The sequence below is a fragment of the Phodopus roborovskii genome, unplaced genomic scaffold (assembly GCF_943737965.1).
Source record: "Phodopus roborovskii unplaced genomic scaffold, PHOROB, whole genome shotgun sequence".
NCBI lineage: Eukaryota > Metazoa > Chordata > Mammalia > Rodentia > Cricetidae > Phodopus > Phodopus roborovskii.
In genome coordinates, this window is record NW_026126514.1 from 23,547,501 (window position 1) to 23,568,700 (window position 21,200).

Here is a 21,200-nt window from a genome sequence, read left to right on the forward strand (position 1 = left end):
TATCTATGTAGGATTCCAGGGCAATCTTTTCAGCTGGCAGAATTTTACTAGGTCAAGAACAAACGGATGCCGCTCATACTTCAGCTCTGGGCGGAGACTAGCGTTTCTGGGTTGAGGGTAGCAGCACAAACCCTGGCTTCAAGATGCTGCTGGGACCATGTACAGCCTGTGGAGCTATGGCCTGCAGCTGCTTTCCCAGCCCTGCCTACCTCTCTGGTTTGTTGTGTCCTGTTCCCCACTGTAGCTGGGTGTGAGCACTGTTCGTTTCTCAAGCCGCGATACCCCATCTTTGCTGCCCCAGAGATGACCTTGCTGTTTGTTTTCCTGAGAAAACTGATGAGGCCATCTCATGCCAGGCCCTTCATCCTGCTGTCCTTCAGAACTCCACAAAGCTCATGCTTGCAAGTGGTTAAATCTTCCTGGAATGGAAGGGGGAACACATTTCCTAAGAGTTTCTGAGGGAGAGCCTGGCAGTGGTGGTCCACACCTTTGATCCCAGCAGAGGCAGATGTAGAAGCAGATCTCCGTGAGTTCGAGGCCAACCTGGTCTACAAAGTTCCAGGACAGCCAGAGCTGTTATACAGAGAAGCCCTGTCTTGAAAATAAAAAACAAGCAAACAAAAATATATCACTACTGAGCTTGAAAGAGCAAGTTAAATAAAGTTTCTGAGAGAGGGCTAGAGGGAGATGGCTGGGGAGGGATGGCTGGGGAGGGAGATGGCTGGAGGGGGATGGCTGGAGGGGGGTGGCTGAAGGGGGGTGGCTGGAGGGGGTTGGCTGGAGGGGGTTGGCTGGAGGGGGGTAGCTGGAGGGGGGTGGCTCAGCAGTTAAGGTCACTTGCTGCTCTTCCAGAGGACCCAAGTCTGCTTTCCAGCACCCACTTTGTGTGGCTCACAACCACCTGAACACCTGTATTTCTTCTCCAGATCCTTCCCCCGTCGTCCGGCTCTGTGAGAGCCCTTGCGACTATGTGTGTGCATGTGGGCACCCCCCCCCCCACAATTAACAATATTTAACAAATGAGTAAAAAACAGTTATAGAGATTCTAGGTGGGATTGCTTTGAGCTGCTCATTGGGATCTCAGACCCTCTTGGCCAGTGCTTCTAGTTACTTCTCTGGACCTCTCCAGCCTTCCTGGGGTGTACTTCATTCTGTCTGGCCATCCTTTCCACCTCCTCCCTCTTTCCCAGCACCCACTGCCACTGCACGCTGGTCTCCGGAGCTCTCCCAGTGCATCCTGGGAGCTTTCTTGTCATCTGTGTTTTTTCCTAGCCTGATTTTTTTCCTTTTTGGCGGTCTGTTTCCCAGACCCTAGCCCTTCTCCTTGGTTTATGCTCTCCTTTTGTCAGATAGCCCTTCTAGCAGATTTGGAGAGGAAGGCAAAGGATGTGCATTTTTATTGTAGTCTTACCCATCCAGAAATGGTATTTCTTCACCCTAGCACTTTGTGTATATTGTACTTAGATACAGATGATAGATTGGGAAAGTTTCACTACAAATCTATTGGCATAAAGTTTACCATGTAACTTTTTAAATGTAGAGAGTGTGTGTGTGTGTGTGTGTGGGGTGAAGCATATACACACCCGTCTGTAGAGCCAACTTGTCTTGCAAAACTGAATCTCTATCCACTGAAACAGTTTCAAGGCATTGAAATGGTTAATTTCTCAGCCCCCACATCCTCAGCCCTCCTTAGATGCTACTTTACCTTCTGACTCTGAATTTTGATGATTTAGGGTAACTCAGGGAGTGGACTTATCCTTATCAGCATTTGTGAGAGCTTTTGTGATCAGTGTGGATCCCCACATTGTGTCCATAAGTTCTTTTGGTTTTTCTGTCTCCTTTGCTTTGCTGTTGGGAGCAGTTTCTAATCTTTACTGCCAGTTTAAGATGTGTTCCATACAAGGCCTGGTGTTTAATCCCTAATATAAAACATACGGGAAAAAAAAACCCCACAGCTTGCAATAACTATTTATATACTCCAGATTGGCTCATAGTGAACCCTCAGTAAATGCTCCTTACTTTATAAGTTGTTGGCTTCTAGTGCTTTTTAGAATTGCAGTAGCCACTCTACAGAACAGCTTATCATTTCGGAGTGTTACTGTACTCCAGAGACCCGGGCCGAGGCAGATAGGAAAGTGGCGACACTCCCTCAGGATGCTCCGATCTTGATTAGTGGGTGGGGTAGAGGTACTTTTGTTATGGCGGCACTGTTGGTGTAGGTCACTGGTGGTATGGGTGACAAGTGCCACTTTGTTGTGAGAGCCTACCCAGCAGCATCTTAACCTGAGTCCCGTGACTTGTGTCTTTCTTGAGTGCAGTTGGTTCTCTGGTTTCCTGTAGTTGGCGTGAGAATAAAGTACCTGGGAGGAGATAAAGCATCTGCTCTGAAAACTTGGACTTGTTACTTCTGGCCCAATGATGACTCCAGTTTAAAATGACAAGGAGAGTTAATGGAGAAAAAAAAAAAAAAAAAAAAAAAAGGTGCGTGTCTGCAGTCCCTTCACTTGACAGAGGCAGGAGGATTGCTGCAATTTGAAGGTCAGCCTAGTCAACAAAGCAAGTTCCAGGCCAGACAGGGATCCATAATGAGACTCGATCTCAAAACCTGCTGACCGACCCAAACGTTGGTAGGAAAAGACAAAGAAGCTTATCACTGACGTGTTAGCATCGCTCAGCAGTGAGCTTGTAAACAGATCCCATTTAATAATGGTGAGTAGCTGAGAGTAGTCTTATCATTTGACTGACTGGTGAAGGAGGGTATTCTTTAAAGTTCCTAGAGGACCACAGAACACTGAAGGATGGGAACAAGAACAGGGAGATAACCCTAGATGATCTCAGTCACTGCTAGTCCATGAACCTGCTTCTCCATCCTCCTGAGCTGAGACCAAGCTGGGACTTCTGATTTCTCTGAAGATGAGCTGGCTGCCAAGTCCTCACCATGGACACCAAGACTTTTACATTTCTGTCAGCCTGGCAGTGATTGTTAACAATCTACCTAATCACACGGTGATGGTGGCGGTGGCGGTGGCGGCAGTGGCGGCGATGCCTTTAATCTCAGCACTAAGGAGGCAGAAGCAGGGGGATCTCTGTGAGTTTGAAGCCAGCCTGGTCTACAGAGTGAGTTCCAGGACATCAAGGACTTACACAGAGAAACTCTGTCTCGAAAAATAAAATAATAATAAAAAAATGGAAGAATCTATTTAATAATGAGAAAATGAAAGTTCTTTTAATTACCAGAAAGTTTTTTGTTTTATCTTTGGCAGTTTTCTAGAAATTTTTGACAAACTTTGAAAAGTGTGTGTGCGTGCGTGCGTGCGTGCGTGCGTGCGTGCGTGTGTGTGTGTGTGTGTGTGTGTACACGCTCGTGCGCACGCGCGCGGGTGCACACCTGCCTCAGAGATTGACACAGGCTGTCTTCTATCTTTCTTCAATTTATTTTTTGAGACTAGTCTGTCACTGAACCTGGAGTTCATCAGTTTAGCCAGACTGGCTGACCACTGAGTTCCAGGGATCTGCCTCTCTCTGCTGCCAGTTCTGGTAATGTTACAACTTAAGTCATTTTTCTCATTATCAGCATGTGGACAGCGGAGCAGATGCTGAACTAACTTCATTCCCAGTTTCATGAAAATAAAAGTGTATACACACACACACACACACACACACACACACACACACACACACACACGTATGTATGTATCATAGCAGAAATAAGCATTTACACTTGAAATCTGGAAATAGAGATAAAGAAAATAAACTCCTGTAGTCATTAGAAATAGGTTTCACATCTCCTTTTTTTAAGTTGAAACATTGTAGCCTTGATATAGAGTAATGGGGAAAAACTTGTTTTAAAAAGAGAACTTTGCTAGTATTTTGAGGTTTTAGGGCCACTGCAGGCATGTTGACCTGTATTGCATAAGCAGACCACAGTCATTTAAAAATAACCTCTATTACTTATGAAAGTGTGGCTGTTGGTTTACATGACTCCTGAAGACAGGATTCCACACCATTCCATTTAATCTTCGACACTTTAATGCCATGATATTAATTTTTTATCCAAGTTTCTGTGATGTCCCTGAAGAAGGCTCATTGTTCTTTTATGAAGAGTCTTGGGGATTTAAAGCATAGCCCTGGCTTTGTCTCACAGCTGTGGTCACTTTCACTAGGAAAGGAAAGATGAGGCATTTGTCCCTCTCACCCTCATGCACCCCAGGAAGCACACCCTGTGCTCTACTTCAGGGGGTTCAGCACCCTGGGAGCCAAGTCCGGGCAGTTTGGTAGATAGACCCTTGGAACTCACAGTCCTGCACACCTCTTTCTACCCTCTCAATTTAAATCCTGAGGAGCGTTTCTTCTCTCCTTTCTGTGTCTCATGGGCCCTATTTGACAAGACGGAAATGCCATCTGTTCCCTACTGTTTGTCACCAAATATAAATGTGTTGTGACTATCATCAGGAGTTATCTTTGGTCACACCCTTGTGACCTCTGTAGCATGGTTTCTAAAATTGTTCTTATTTATTTTGTGAGTTTATCTATACACATGCATGAACATCGTAGCAGAAATAATGGCAGTCTGAGGATAACTCCTGGGAGTTGGCTTTTCCCATCCTACCATGTGAGTTTGGGGCATGGATCTCTGTCAGGCTTGGCAGTGAGTACTGAAACCTGCTGACCCATCTCTTTGGCTCTGAAACCTGTTTTGATAAATGATTTTACAAACAGTGTAGCAGGCGTTCTTTGGGCCACCATCAGCTCCCAAATCTTGACACGGAGACTTATTATTGGTTAGGAATGCTCAGCCTGAGCTTTGGCTGGTTTCTTGCTAGCTCTTATAACTTAACCTGTCTCTCTTCATCTACGTTTTGTCTCAGGGCTTTTTACTGTTCTTTCATTATGTATGTCCTACTCTGGTCTAGCTGACCAACTGGCCCTGGGTGTCTCCCTCATTCTCTCCTCTCAAGCCTAGATTTCTCCTCCTACTTATTTTCTGTCTGCCAGCCCTGCCTATCCCTCTACTGCCTAGCTATTGGCTGTTCATTCAGGCAGGCAAGGTAAAAAAACAGCACCCCATCTTTACAAAATTAAACAAATGCAGCATAAACAAATGTAACACACCTTTGCATCTTTGCCTAGTTAAGCAAATACAACATACCCAGACACAACACACTGTTACATAGTTAAAGTAATATTTCACAACAAAACAGTATTTGGGGCAATCTTCAAACACTTTCAGTTGTCTAGTCTTCAGAGTTAATTACTTAAAGTTATTATTATTATTATTATTTCAGACTTTGCTATACAGCTCAACCTAGCCTTGAATTTGTATGTCTCATGCCTCGTGGGATTATGCTGCTTGGCTTTTGCTTTTACTCTCTTGCTTTTATGACGGTGTGTGTGTGTGTAATTCAGGCCTCTGGCCTCAAATTTGTCATGTAAGCCAAGGGTAACCTTGAACTTCTGATTCTCTTGCCTCTATTTGTTGAGTTCTGGGATTATCATGTTTGATTGTTTGGGGTGCTGAGGCTTGAACTCTGGGCTTCATGCATGTGAGCCAAACAGTACTAATTGAGCCACCTCTCCCACCACCTGGATTCAACTCCTGGCCCCCTCATTCATTAGCTGGCGTCCTTTGGTACTTCTATATCTTGTTTATGAGTCTTGCTTTGTCTTCTCAAAGGGGAAAGTTATGGTCCTTTATACAGCTGTTAGGAATGCTGTGTAATCAAAGTGTTTAGAGCCATGCCCATGCATATGGCAGATAGTAAGTGCTACAAACGTGGGTACTATTGTTATTATTATTCCTTCCCACTCTTTAGACATAGTCCTGACATGAAAAATGGTCACTGGAAGGGAGTTCATTTGGAATTCAGTTTTCTCTTGTTAAAATGAAATGACACATTGTCTCTACTTGGGCCTTGGGAGTCCTAGTGTAAGGGAAGGGATAGTGGAGGGCCTCACTATGTGACAAGGCTGAGAACACCTATGCCTGGCCCTTGTAAACTAATGAACAGCATTTCCTTTTGTTAGTCTGAACCAACTCAGCAGAGCAGCTGAGTAACCTCGGGCTGTTCCTGACAGATCTCAATTGAGGAGAAACAAATCAATTATTAACGGTGTATTTGGTAGGTAAAATCTTTAACATAGTGACTCACAAGAGAGATAATGATGGGAGGGTTTGGATAATAAACATCAGAGAATAAAGGATGGTTTGGGTTTGGGAGTGTATAATGATTTTTATACTTTGCATATTTTAATCTGTTTAATATTTAATATGCCCGGCTAGCTGTTAGCCTTACACTTATTTTTTAGTTTTCCTTCCAACATGTTCTTATAAAAAATTGCTAATGTATATCAAAAGTTAAGGGATTTTGATTGTATTTAGTATACAGAATCTTCCTTTTTTTATAGTCTTGGGTATTGAGCCCGGGGCATCAATTGTATGCTAGAGAAGAACTCTGCCCCTGAGTCACACACTGACCTCCAGTGTGCAGATTCCTGTGTGTGTGTGTGTGGGTGTATTTGGGTGCATGTGGGTGTGTTTTAGAGACAGGGTTTCTCTGTGTAGCCTGGGCTGTTCTGGAACTTGCTCTGTAGACCAGGCTGGCCATGAACTCAGAGGTTCACCTGCTTCTGCCTCCCAGTGCTGAGTTTAAAGGTGTGCACCACCACTGCCCAGACTCAATATGCAGATTCTAACATTAACTTTTATATTACTTCCTTACTCACAGAACCGTATATATGTTTCTTGTCTGATTAACTTGATTTTGGTTATTCGATGATCTGCACAAGAGAACTCATCTTTTATTCTAAGCCTAAAGAAGCTGATAGTGATGCCCATACACAGAAAACAATGTTTTTAAAAGGTTATGGGTTGTGAATTCCTTTTATTGGGAGAATTCTTTCTTTGGGTGAGGAGCCTCAGCGATGGAACACATGCTTGGATGATGTATTGGACCTGGGTTCAATCCCCAGTGCCAGAAAAGGATGACTCAAGATGGAGCTAAAAAAGATATATAGAAAAAGAAGTCCTTGGGAAAACAATACAATAGCCACTCTGGTGTATTTGTGTTTTTAGTTTCACTTTGCAGCCTGTACAGGCTCAGCTCTTACTGTTTCCAGTAAGTGGCAACATTTATGGAACACAAGGAACTGAGGGAATTCAGTTTTAGAGAGAACTCTTAGGAGTTGAAGGCCAAAGATAGCAATGGATGTTGACTTTCCTCCCTCTAGCCACATGGCTGGGTGCATCTGGATTTGAAGTGCGTAGCTTTCCTTTTTTATATCGTGCACAGAACCAACAAGGCTAGTTCTTTTGGAGTTCTGCCAGCAGTTCCAGAGAGCCTGAAAGGGTCACAGGGCACAGTCCTGATGATGATTCAAAAAGAAGGTGTGGTTACTTTGTTCTTCGTGTACTAAGGAAACTGTGCCCGAGAGCCTCTGCTCTTTGGGAGGGTAGACTTGGCTTTTGTTGTTTCCTGCATGTTTACCAGACTTGCAGAGATGCAGAGTTATAAACGAATGTTTTATTCCTTTCTACTTTCAGTTCACCTTAACTGAGATGGACGTGGTCTAATCTCCACTGAGTCAAAGAATGGCCGCTGGCTCTGCGCTTCCCATGGAAGATGGACAGGTTTCCCTGGGTATTGATGATCTTCACTTTTCACTGCAAGGTGAGTTCAGAGTTGGAAACTTGTCCTCCTCTAATTCTGGGCCCAACTGGCTTCTCTGCCTCCTGTGGTTTTGAAAGCCTATCTTTATTTTCTAACTGGAGAAGTCTACAATGCAGTATTAGACTGTTTTTAGCTCAATGCTCTGATCTCAAGAAGTCCTAGAAGGAATTGGTTATCTTTAATTTCTTATGCATATGTATATTTTATTTTATATTTTATTTGCAATCTAAATTTGCAAGCTAACTATGGCTTGCTTGAGATTATTTACACTTTTTTTTTTTTTTTTACGCAGAAGCTTTGACGGTGCATCTGTATTTTGTCCTAATTGGTGGGAACAGTGTTGGTATTATGGGTGGGTGGGATTTCAATAGGAACACCATGTGTACATCCACAGTCTTTTCAAAAGTGCTTCCTGCTGCACTTAGCCATATTTTTGTTACCTCTTTGAAAATTCATTAGCTGTTAAATCTTGGTGTTGTAGCTAACTAGCATAAAAATGAGGTTATGGCAAATATTTGAAAACATTTACGTAACTCTTTTAAAAATAATCCTTAGTTATGGACAACATAATTCAACAGTTAGATGTCCCATAAAAGCTACAAGTTTTGAGTCACTTTTTGGTAAAATGACTTTCTGATACCTTCCTTTTTAATTTATTTTATTTTTAAGACAAGATCTTGTTGTGTAGCCCAGACTAGCCTCGAACTTTTGCTTTTCTAGCCTTTTCCTCTTAAGTGCTGGGAGGCATGATGCCTGACTCAAATATTTTCTCTTTGAATCTGCCTTTCGGGTTCAGTTGTAAATTTATATCTATTGGAATAGACTGTATCTCTATGCAGTACATTTTAAAAAAATAAATATTGTGTGCTTGGGGCATGGTGGTACACACCAGTAAAGCTGGCACCTAGGAGATAGAAGTTGGAAAATTATGGGATAGCATGAACTACCTAGCCAGACCCTCTTCCAAATATAACCCAAGACCAAAAAGAGATGATTTTAATTTGTGTAGAGTAAGAAATACTTATTTGTTAGGAGGTAGTCTTTGCGATAAAAATTGGAGAATCTTTCATTTTTTACTTTTGAATATATAATCACAAAGTAGTTGAAATCACATTTTTTTTTTATTTTTTGGTTTTTCAAAACAGGGTTTTTCTGTATTGCTTTGGAGCCTGTCCTGGAACTAGCTCTGTAGATCAGGCTGGCCTCGAACTCAGAGTGCGCCACCAAAGTCTGGCAAAATCACATTTTTATTTAAGTGAAAAAGATCAGTGTTCTTGTGGACAATCTGGATGCTGCAAAAAGTTTTCTGTCCTCATATTTCTCACACTGGTTCATTGAATTCAGCTGAACGATGTCATCTTTTGACCGTTATCTCATTTGTGGAATACCAATTTTAGTTGCAGCTGTGTTGAAGGTGGAGGGTCAATGTTATACGAAAGGCTTTTAGCAGGTGCCTGCCACAAAGTAGGGACTCAGTAAATACTTCTTTTTGTAGGGCACAGCTATAGTAGATAGAGACTTGGTGGTATATGGGAGGTGGGGGGGGGGAGGTTTTTGCTTTGCTGTTTGTCATCAGCGGCTTCCTGTCGGTGAATCATGGTGAGGTCATAGGTTCTCTCTGCTCTGGTGCCATTTTCTCGCCCTCATCTCCTGCCACATCCCTACCTGTTCCCTGTAACCCACTCCACGGCTCCCTAAGGAGCTGTGGTCCTCCCTTCCTGAGTGCTCTGTGTAGGCTGCTCTAGGCTGGGAAAAGTCCGGCTTATCCATCCCAAGGCTAGGTAGTCTCGGCCTTCTCTGTGAGCTGTCCCGATAGGCTGAGATAAGCCTTTCCTCTTCCATCCCCTTTATCTCTTTGGGACCTTGTAGATTTGTGATTATTATACTTAATACTCTTCCTTGCCATGGAATGAGCTTCCTGAGTTTTACATATCGGCCCCAGCTCACCAGTGAGTTTTGTACAAATGCCACTTGATCATCACAATCTCCTTGTAAGGTACATCTTTGCATCTCTCTGAACAGAGATGCTGTGGCTCGGAATGATTTCGCCAGAGTCCTGCAGCTGAGTTGTGACTTGACTGTGCCCCTCTGGCATGCTAAAGAACAAACAAACTGAAAGGAGGGTTCCATTCACGGTTTTTCTCTGGCTCCTTACTTCTTCTCATCCGCAGAAAATGTGATGCTAGAATGTAGGCAGGGGATTTCAGGTTCCTAGGTTGCTTGAAATAACTTAACAAATTACCCAGAAATGTGTGGTTTTGTATAATGTGCTTTGAAGTACATACTTTTCAATGGGAGACAAGAATGGGCTATTTAGCAAGGGGAAGTGATGCCTGTGCTTTGGATCATTCACTTTCTTGATGTATGTAGAGGGCTGTGGTGTTGTTGATGCTTTGCTTCGTGGGTAGGAGAAATAGAACAGCATTGTAGCATCATCAATACTGGGCAGGATCAGTTCACATTAAACAAGGACACTCAAGATACATGCACAGTGCCTAGACTTTCCTGTCTATGCATGGCAAAGACAGAGTGGAATGAATGTTTCCCGAGGCTAGACTCCATGTTGGTTACAGGTTTATGATGGTTCTTCTAGCTCAAACTGAAGCAGAAGAAGGGAGGGAAGGGCAGGGAAGGAAGGAACTTGCCTATACCCGAGGAGGCAACTTTGGTACCATAATATAGGATTATTTTGGGGCAACAAATAGTATTATTTCCCTAAAGTACAACTTAGCTGAAGGCTATTGGTAAAAATCTTAAAAAGCGTTTGAGGGGCCAGCAGGAGGGCTCATCGGTTAAAGGCAATTGCAGAGCAAGCCTGGTGACCTGAGTTTGATCCCTGGCATCCAGGTTGAACTGGAAGGGAGAACTGACCCCATAAAGTTGCCCTTTGACCTCCATAGGCATGTTATGGCAATGCAATAATAATAAACTTTTAATTTAATAATTGCATTTTATTTTTTTAAGTGCCTGGTTTCATTCGTGATGTAAAACAGCCTTGCATTTTCTCAGATTTTCATGTGCTTGCTGGTACCTTGCAGTTAAAGAGGAAGGAGACCCTCTGTAACATGGGGGTGTGGGGTGCTGTTCACAAGAAAGTGTGCTTTCTTCCTGTTCATTCAGACCCTGACTCCGAGATAGGATAATCAGCAGAATGGCTTGATTAGGGCACAGCATCAGTTTTATTGGAAAACAGACAAACCCTCATTTGAGGCAAGGAACTTTTGGTCAACCCTAATGCAGAATACTGTGCTTAGGAAAAATTTAAATATCTGTACAGAAATGTGGCTCATAGAACAGTAAGCAGTGACTCCCTCCCTCCCTCCCTCCCTCCCTCCCTCCCTCCCTGTCCACTTTCATTTATTCATCATTACTTTCCTCCCTCCCTCTTTATCCCCTTCCCTTTCTCTCTTTTCCTTCCATCCTTCTTTCCCTCCCTTCCCTTCCTTCTCCTTCTTCCCTTTTCTCCTTCCTTCCTTTCCCTTTCCCACCCTCGGGTGTCTCACAGTGTAGCCCAGGCTGGCCTGGAACTCATGGTATAGAATAGGCTAGACTTAAAATTTATGGGTTTGGGAATGGTGGGACTACAGGAGTTTGCTTGATTTTTTGAAGAAATGTGAGGTTTGTTTGTTAGTTTAGTTTTGTTTTGATGAGGTCTTGTTATGCAGGCCTGGCTGGCCTAGAACTTTCTGTGTAAAACAGGGCCTTGAATTCACAGAGATCCCCTTGCCTCTGCCTTCCAGTGCTATCATTAAAGATGTGTGCTCTCATGACCAGCTTGAGATACCTTTTGCGTCTTCTGTCTGGCAAAGGGAAGAACATTGAAGTGTTCAGATGCCTAGGGAAGGATGTAATGGTGTTCACGGGTGTGAAGGCACTGACTTTAGGTGTGAGGGATGCTGGCTGTCCAGGCTAGCTCAATCATGAGAATTCTTTTGGTTAAAGGACTAGGTTGATCAGAAGCCCTTGCTCATGCAAAGCAATTGCTCTACCACTGTACTACCTGTCCAGTCTCTCTTGAGAAATTCCAAAGGGAGTTGGAGGCAAGGTTGAACTGTTTTGGACTTGTCCCTTGCTCACTTCCGAAATTATTAAATTGCTTCATGTTGAACTAGCAGATATAACACATGGGCCCCTAAAGGACACCATATAACCATTTTGTTTTCACATATAGGGTAGGCCAATGCTTTAGAAAACCAGTGTCTAGCCCCAGAATGTCCTTAATTAGCCAGGGATCTAGGAAGGGACTGTATTCTATTACTTCATCTACCAAGAGAGGAATTAATGTTCATGTGGCCCAGCCTGGTACCACTGCGTGGTTAGCTGTCTCTGAGGACCTATGTGAACACACGTTCAAACCAGTTTCTTTGTCATCTCAGACAATGTTCGTATGTTTTATTTAGCACTGTTATCATCTAGACGGCATATCATGAAACATTAAAAACTTCTCCAGGGTAGCGCTAGAGCTAGATGGTGAAATCTGATCTTTGCCGCTAGAATATGACTGCATTTAAATGGGTTCATTATTGACTGAGTGTTCTTCTGGAGGGTTTTCTATGTCTGTCTTTCTGTCTGTCTCTTTTTTCTTTCTCCCTCCCCCCCCCCAGACAGGGTTTCTCTGTGTAGCCCTGGCCGTGCTAGAACTCTCTCTGTAGACCAGGCTGGCCTCATACTCACAGAGATCCTTCTGCCTCTGCCTCCTAAGTGTTGGGATTAAAGACATGCGCCACAACCGTCTGGCTACTTTCCATGTATTTCTGACTTTTAGTAACATTAAAATTTATCCACTGAGCTATCTTGACAACCCTGTGGCATTTGATTTTTACTTAGTAGATGTGAAGAGGGTATAGGACATAGATGGAAATGGGCTGAGCACCTTCGTGGATCATGGCATCTGGTGCCTGCTGACGTCAGGGGGAGGTGATGTCACACAGAGGCAAACCTCCCTGTGATAAGTTAAGTATTTAACTGTCCAGGTTCACCATCTTAGTTTTGGTGTCTATCATATAAATGCAAAGACCAGAAATGTCTAGGTTATCTTTTGATGTTTCAATGAGGGATAAAATTCTGGTTTATACAATATATTGATTATATTGATTGCAGACTGAGTTGTATATTCCTGTCATTATTAAAAAATATCAGACTGGATCTGGGATACAGTTCAGTCTGGAAGGGACCTGCATGGAATGAAGTCCTGGGATCGAGCCCTAGTACCACATAAGCTGAGTGTGGAGATCCACATCTGTAGTTTTAGAACATGGGAGGTGGAGGCAGACATCAAGATCATTCTTAGCTTTGGATGTCACTGGCTTCAGTAATCTTTCTGAGTTTTGCAAGTGTTTGATAGACACCTTTCATAGGATGCTCTCATATTGTTACTCCAGTCAAGTTCTGGAATTTTTAAAGCCTCCAGTAAGCAATTGTATAATGAAAAACTGAGTGGTCATTCTGGTACAAAAAACCAAGGTCTAAGCCATTGAGATGGCTTAGGTCAGGGTGCTGATCACCAAGCCTGATGATCTGATCTTGGTCCCTGGGAAAAGGAGAGACTCCACCCCCACAAGTTGTCCTCTGACATGCACTATGTCAGGTATACATGCACACACATGCAGAGAAATAAGTGTAGTTTAAAGAAAACCCATTCAAATAAAAACAGGTCTATAAAGCGCCCACGAGCAGAGCTGTTCTGTGTTCTGTGCCAAATAGGATGAAAACCTGGGTGACTCATGAGTGTTGTGATAGTGCTGTGTTTCTGCTCTACCTCAAGGCTGTGTGTGTGAATGAACTCCCAATGTCTGTCTGAGAAGTGAAACAGGATTGGCAAAGGCTTCTGGGGAGAATTTCTGTTGGCTTTGTCAGAGCGCGGCTTGGTGGGGAGAACTGGTCGGCATGAGGAGCAAAGAGTAACCGAAGGTAGGTGTTTGCAAATAGTAATTTTACTTCCCTAACTGGTTCATACTGCTCACTTACTTTGTATAAGGCAGGTAGTCTCTGGGGCCTGCTTTTTGCTGGTTGGGTTATTATTCTATCCAGGGAAAACAATTAAGTTAGATTTCCTTACAGACTATTAGTGTTGTACTGTAACAACAGAAAGGCTTCCAGAAAGTTCCATAACATTTTTTTTTTTTTTTTTAAATGTGTGCTTGGAATGTTGTTTGCTTTGGCATTGCTAAGTTTTATGATCTTAAAAATATTCTGACTAGGTGAAAAATAAAAATAAAAACTCTAGTAATGTTTGCATAATAGTGTTTTTAAGAAAAATATCCCCACCCCTGTAGGTGGCATGCATAGCTTCGGCTTCTGGGAACTTTGGTTCTGTTTTCTCAAGGAGTGTGGAGATAAGTTTGCATTATTCTGGGCCAGATACATTTTGAAAACTAGGGCAAGATAAATCCAGGGTCGTTGACAATCTTGTTAAAGTAGGTTAACAAAGATCTCATTCATTGCTTATAGAAATAAAAATCCCTTTTAATTAGCCCCAAGAGAGGTGCAAGGTTTTTTCTGAGCCTGTGTGTGTGTCTGTGTGTGTGTAGCTGTGAGCTAGGCTGTAAACATTCAGAGCTTAAGGCAGGGAGTGTGAGCTAGGCTGTAAACATTCAGAGCTTAAGGCAGGGAGTAAGGAAAAGAAAATGAAAACTCAATCTATCATTATGGGAATGGGAAGTTAAGAGATAATACGAGATATTGATTTGTATGTGTTTGATGGGTCGAGTGTGTGATTTAATTGTCTGAAATGTAGAGATTTTAAAAAACTATGTCTCTTCAACACTTTTCCTCAGCTGCTTTTTCTGTTGGCGATTGTAATTTCTCTGGATGATTCTGTTTTTCTAAAACATTCGGAAGAATTTAGTAAAAGTTGTGCTTACATTGTGCATGAAACCTGAGGTTGACAGTGTGTGTGCATATGTGTGTGAATGGTTCATGTACTTGTCAGTGTATGTGTGTGTGTGTGTGTGTGTGCATGTGTGCATGTGTGTATGAATGGTGCATGTACTTGTCAGTGTGTGTGTGTGTGCATGTGTGTGTGAATGGTGCATGTACTTGTCAGTGTATATGCGTGTGCACATGCGTGTGAATGGTGTATGTTAGTGTGTGTCTACATGTAGGCCAGAGACTGATGTTGAGCCACTTTCTTTGCTCATTCTCCACCTTCATTTTCTTTTGTTAAAAATACTTTATTTTAATTTTAAAAATAATTTTTATAGTTTGTGTGTGTGTGTATGTGTGTGTGTGTGTGTGTGTGTGTACGTACTCATAACACAACATGCATGGAGGTCAGGACAAATTGAGGGAGTTGGTTCTCTCCTACCATGTGGATCCTGGGTATCAAATGTCTTCTGGCTTGGTGGCAAATACCCTTGTCCATTGAGCCATCTCCCCACCCCACATCTGGTGTGTTTATGGTCATTTGAATGTAGTAGAAAAGAGAATTTGTGAATTATAAGACAAATGGAATAGTTTGAAGTTCTCTTTAGAGGACTAGATGAACAGTCTAATGGATTTGAACCTGAAGAAGGCTGTAGAAGGGATCCTACTGCACACCTTGAATGCCTACCCCCACTTACAATGCAAGGATTGTTGGTTGGATCATGGTGCTGTATTATAAGGTGTAGGGTGCCTGGCTCAAATGCAGAGTGCAAACAGAAGTTTGAGAAGTATTTAATGTCTTTCCAAAGCATTGGATGTCAGCCTTTTATTTAGCTGAGTGGCATTTTTAAAAAAGGGTATATGTATATGAATGGCTTGCCTTCATGTATGTCTATATACCATGTGTGTACCTGGTGCCTGCAGAGGCCAAAAGAGGGCATTGGATCCCCTGGAACTGGAGTTCCAGATGGTTGTGTACTACCACATGGCTGTGGGGAATTATACCAGGGTCCTCTGGAAGAGCAGCCAGTGTTCTTAACCACTGAGTTATCTCTCTAGCCCCTTGAGTAGGACTTTTAACAGTAGGAATTTAGTTTTTCTGTTTGTATGTTTTATTGGCAGAACTTCAGGAGGTTTGCTGTCTTCAAACCAAGCCACTTCCACAGTATGGATGAATTCAAATTTAGCACTGATGAATGACTCTAATAAGCTTTAAACAACTCATAGAGCCTGTGATACTTGTATATCACAGATGTATGTAAACTAAACTAGATGACAGGCAGGGAAAATGTGAGCACGTGGTAGATGCTAAAGTTAGCTGGATTTAATGACAGTGCTTGATGTCTTAGATGGGGCTCCTACTACTGTGATGAAACACCATGATCAAAAGCAACTTGGGGAGGAAAGGGTTTATTTGCCTCCCACTTCCCCATTGCAGTTCATCTCTAAAGGAAGATAGAACAGAAACTCAAGCAGGGCTGGAATCTGGAGGTGGGAGCTGATGCAGAGGCTATGGAGGGGTGCTGCTTAATGGCTTGCTCAGCCTACTCTATAGAACCCAGGACCACCAGCCCAGGGATGGCTCCACACACAGTAGGCTGGGCCCTCCCCATCAATCACTATTAAGGAAATGCCCCACAGCCAGATCTCATGGAATCATTTTCTCAATTGAGGCTCCCTCCTCTCAGATGACTTTAGCTGTGTCAAGTTGACGTAAAACTAGCCAGCACAGTGACTTCTTTGTGTCAGTGTAGGCTTCATGAGGGACAGTTCAGGATTGATCAGGTAACACAGAGATGAGCTCACTGATGGCTCACTTGTTGCCAAACCTGAAGAACTGAGTTTGAGCAGCAGGATCCATGTGATGGGAGGAGACAACCGACTCTTCAAGTTGTTCTTTAACCATATACACACGCATGTACGTGCATACACGCACACAATCTAATAAAAATAATGATTAAAAACAAACCAGATCTCCAGGACAGGCTCCAAATCAATATAGAGAAACCCTGTCTTGAAAAACAAAACAAACAAAATAACCAAAAAAAAAAAAAAAAAAAAAAAAAAAAAAAAAACAAAAAACAAAACAAAACAAAAACCCAAAAAACAAAACACACACACACAACAAAAAAAATTTAAAAAGCCCCAAACCAAATCACAGAGGACATATCAGTGTGGAGTGGATAAAAGCTGACATTGAAAAGGCAAGCAATAAAAATGAACAAAAAAAAAGGAACAAGGAAGAGATTTGACAGTTTTGAGGATGGAAACCGTGCTGGTTTTTTTGTTTTTGTTTTTTTTTTTAATTTTGAGATAGGTTCTCAACCTCACAAGTTCTGAGATCATCTGCCCCTGATACCATGGCTGGGTTGGAAGCCCTTCGCTAGAGGAGGACATGGCCTGATTTGTATTTTGTGAAAGGTCACTTTAGTGCTGCTGGAAGAGGGACCTGGGAGGATGAGGAGAGCAAGAGAACCAGTTAGGATGCTTTTGGGACATTTTAGGGAAGGTATCATGGTGATCTGGATCAGGGGATGTGTGGGGTGAATGAAAAAGAAATTATTGTAGATTTGGTTTTCTGTTTCCATTTTGTGGGGTCAGGGATCAAACTCAAGTTGTCAGCATTGGCTACCAGTGCCTTTATCCACTAAGCCATCTCACTGGCCCCGATTATGGCTCATCTACTCTTAAAGTTTATTTATTTACTTGTTTATTCATAATTTGACATTTTAAATTAATCAATAATGAAATTGTAGACAAGGTCTATGTAGCCCTGACCTTCCTGGCACTCACTGTAGCCCAGGGTGGCTTCAAATGTAGGGCCATCATCCTGCCTCCTCTTGAGTGCTAAGGGTACAAGCATAAGCCACTATGCCTAGCTCACAACAGACATTTGTGTGCGTGCATTGTGTGTAAGGAAGTAGTTTTTATTACAGGGATGCCTACAAGTATGTAGACAGAATCAGAGTAAAGTGATGCCTACTGAGAGAGTAGGAGGTGTAGTGTAGAGGAGTAAATTTAAGAGTACCTCATCCTGACCAAATGTTAGGGACTGGTCCCCAGAGGAAAGGATTCCTGAGCTGGAAACACTGTTAGAACGTGGGCAGGGTGAGGATGAAGGAGTGGATGGGGCAATGGAAACAGCATGGGACAGAGCAGAGGGAAGACTGAACATGGCGTCACGGAAATGGATGGCCAGCGGGCTGAGGATCAGTGTGGAGGAGTTGTGGACGGTGAGCTCTCCCTGGCTTGAAACACATAGGGGTGTGGGACTTGTTCTAAGTCTATAAGGGCAACAAGTGACTGGGTAGATGCATTTACAGAGCTAGTCTTTTAACCCCCACCCCCACCCCAGGCTACGTGGTGGGGTGTCTTCATGGGACCCAGTGTGGAGGCAGAGGAGGACTGCCACGATGGCCTGACGATGGTGTCACATGCCTTCAATCCCAGCACTGGGGAGGCAGAGACAAGAGGCTCTCTGTGAGTTCGAGGCCAACCTGGTGTACCACGCCAGTTCCAAGACAACATCCAGAGCTTCAGAGAAATCCTGTCTCGAAGACAAAAAAGCAAAACAAACAAAAAGAGAATGCCATGATGATCCTGCTGAGAATTAGTGGCAGCGTGATCCGGAGGTGACAGTAAAAATGGAGAGGAAGGATGTTCAAGGGGCACCTAACAGGTGCCAGGACTTTCTCATTGACTGAGAAGGGAGGAAAGAGTGAGGGAGAAGGAAATTATCCAAGGCTGTCAGTTTACCCTTGGGCGGCTGAGGGATGATGGGCTGGTTCATGTGAGGAAGGGAGTTGGGTAGAGATGACTCAGGACTGGAAAGGATGAGGTGGAGGTGCCTGTGGAATAGCTAACTAGACCTACCCAGATAGTGATCAGTTAGACAAGCCGGAGGTTTCAAGAGACAGCCACTTAATGGGGGTCACAGCTTGAGGGCTGTGAGGTAGCTGCTACCATCGGAGTAGGTGAGACTCTAGAAAACAAAACAAAAACAAAAAAACAAACAAAAAACCACGAGGGCCCAGGTAGAATGTGACAGCGACAGTAAGAAGTAAGATGGTTAGGGTCAGAGAAGGGTATCCTGGGAAGGCCGACACCCAGGTGAACGTAGATCAAGAGTCACAATGGAGAAGAGCAGCCCAGGAAGGGAGGGGGTGGGAAATTGGGGCATGATGCTTTCAGATTTCTAGCTAGCACTGGGAAGGAAGGGTCCATTGGATTCAGCAGTGGGGATGGTATAGGTGGCCGCCTACCTGATCATTGAATGGAAGGGCGTGGCCTACCAACTCTGAGAGTAGCAAGTGAGTATAGTAAGGGAGCTTAAGGCAAGACGATACATTAAAGAAGTTTGGGCTTGTGGCTGGGGATATAGCTTTGTTGGTAGAATGCTTGCCTACAGGTTCCATTCCCAGTACTGCAGACAGTAAAATCAGGGGATCAGAAGTTTCTCAATCATATAGCAAGTTCAGGGCTAGCCTGGGATATATGAGACCCTGTCTTAAAAAAAAAAAAAAAAAAAAAAAAAAACAAGACGAAGAAATAATTTTGGGTTTGTAAAGGAGAAAGGAAGATGGTAGCTGGGATGGCCATCGGTTTGACATTTCAGTTGATTCTGAATTATAAAGAAATTATTATTTTTTTTTTAAAATCAGACACATCTGGATTTAGAGTTCTCCTGAGACATGAAATCTGAGCTTGGTATGGGAGGCATAGAGAGACTTTTAATAAATGCCTCAGTGGATGAGAGAATAAAAGGCCTTCATCTCCTGAGGACCTCAGTCTCATTTCCGTCTCCTCCCCAAACATTTAGGCTTCTGGAGAATGCTGTCACGGTTCTCACCTTGATCTCTTCCCTGGGCATGATGGACTTTGGGGCAAGCCTTGGTAGGCCCTCAGGTGTGCGTTAGGATCTCCACTTGGGAAGACGGGTTCATGTGCATATTAATTAATTAATTAATTACCCTGTGGGTTATTGCCACTGTTTTTGTTGTCTCTTTCTGTCTTTTCTGTTGTCTCAATAATGAATCATATGTGTAAAATTGTCCACATAGGTTTAGAGAGATATTCCCCAAGTGAGGCGTATGAACCTCTGTAATCAGAATTTCAATTTCTGAGAGTCAGAACCCAGAAACTTGAACCTGAGAAATCTGCCAGCTTTGTAGCCACGGGCAACCCCGCATCTTTGGGCCTGAGTATGTCTGTTCAGTCATACCTGGACTTGGCCCCAGGAGGAGTTCAGGCTCGCTTGAACGCCTGCTTTCACAAGGGCTGGCTCCGGTTTTATTTTATAAGATATAGATAAGAGTCAGTAGTAAAGAATCACGTACGCGTATCAAAGAGTAGAGTAAGTTTTGGGCTTATATTTTGGCTTTTTCATCGTCTGATATTTATTGAGCATCTCTAGTTTGTCAGACTCTCAGCCTTGTGTCTGTGTTTTGGGCTCAATTGCTTACTCAGATAGCCAGGAGCTATATTCCAGGGAGGGTGGAAAAGGGCTTAGTGTAAAATCTCAGGTGTTTACACAAGGGCGTGGCTCATTTCTGTGTAAGCACGAACTTGCTAGTGTCACATACAGAGGTCCAAAGTAGCAATCACACAGGCTGTCTCATTTCCTATCAAACTCAGTACTCAAACCTCTGTATCTGTGGAAAAACAGCAGCATGGCCTCTCTGCCCTTCCCCCAGCCATTTAACTGCTCGGTTAACACACTTTGAATCCCTACAGCATGAGAAGCACTGTGTGATCCAGGTGAGGCAAAATCATGGGGCTGGAGAGATGGCTCAGTGGCTAAGAGCACTAGCTGCCCTTCCAGAGGACCTGGGTTTGGCTCCCATAAGCCACATGTTGCCTCACAGTTGCCTGTAACTCCAGTTCTAAGACCTCTGATGCCCACTTCTGGCTTCTGGGGGCGTTAGGCATGCGCACGATGCCTAGGGAGGGATACAGGCTGGCAAAAAACGTCAGTATACAAAAACGGAAATAGAAACAAAAACCAAATAGAAGGAAAGCAGAAGGGGCTAATGAGGGGGTACAAGTACTTAAACAGACAACCCCAGGTCTTAAACCTTTATTAAGATTCTAATCTAACATAAAACCATGGGCTGTAGAAGCACTTACCTAGCATTCCCAGGGCCCTGGGTTAGCTCCCCAGTATTGCAGAAAATTTAAAAATTGCTGAGTATGGTGATGAATGACTTTAAATCTCAGCACTGGGGAAACTGAGGCAGGTAGGTCTCTTGGTGCGTTCAAGTCCAGCCCAGTCTATATAGGGAGTTCCAGGAGAGCTAGAGCTACACAGTGAGACTCTGGTCTCACTGCCCCAAAACAAAAGCAAAAAAGCAAAAAAGAAAAAAAATTAAAATTAAAAATGTACATATCACCTAAGTCATCTGTTTGAAATGTTGAACTAGTTATATTCATAGAGTTATGCAGACCATCACTGTATCTGATTTTAGATCTTGTTCAGTAGCCTGGAAAAAATGCCATTCATTTCAACCTCACCTCCGTCCCCATCACTGTACCCCCATAGACTTCCCTAACGGTGCATGTCATATAAATGAATCGCATCATTTGTGCTATTTTCATGGCTGCTTCTTTCACTTAGCTGGGTACTAATGCTTACTTGCATAGACTAGGCACTGTTTATACCAGGGACTCATA

General features: G+C 43.2%; 1 protein-coding gene across 1 annotated transcript in view; it reads left to right on the top strand.

The window, feature by feature from the left end:
- Positions 1 to 7,528: 7,528 nt before the first annotated feature.
- Positions 7,529 to 21,200, top strand: part of Syne2 (spectrin repeat containing nuclear envelope protein 2) — a 255,798-nt gene continuing 242,126 nt past the window's right edge. Inside the window, exon 1 of the mRNA XM_051196009.1 lies at positions 7,529 to 7,667. Within this exon, the coding sequence (XP_051051966.1) occupies positions 7,589 to 7,667 (79 nt within the window). The 5' untranslated portion in view covers positions 7,529 to 7,588. The remainder of the gene's footprint in view (positions 7,668 to 21,200) is intronic.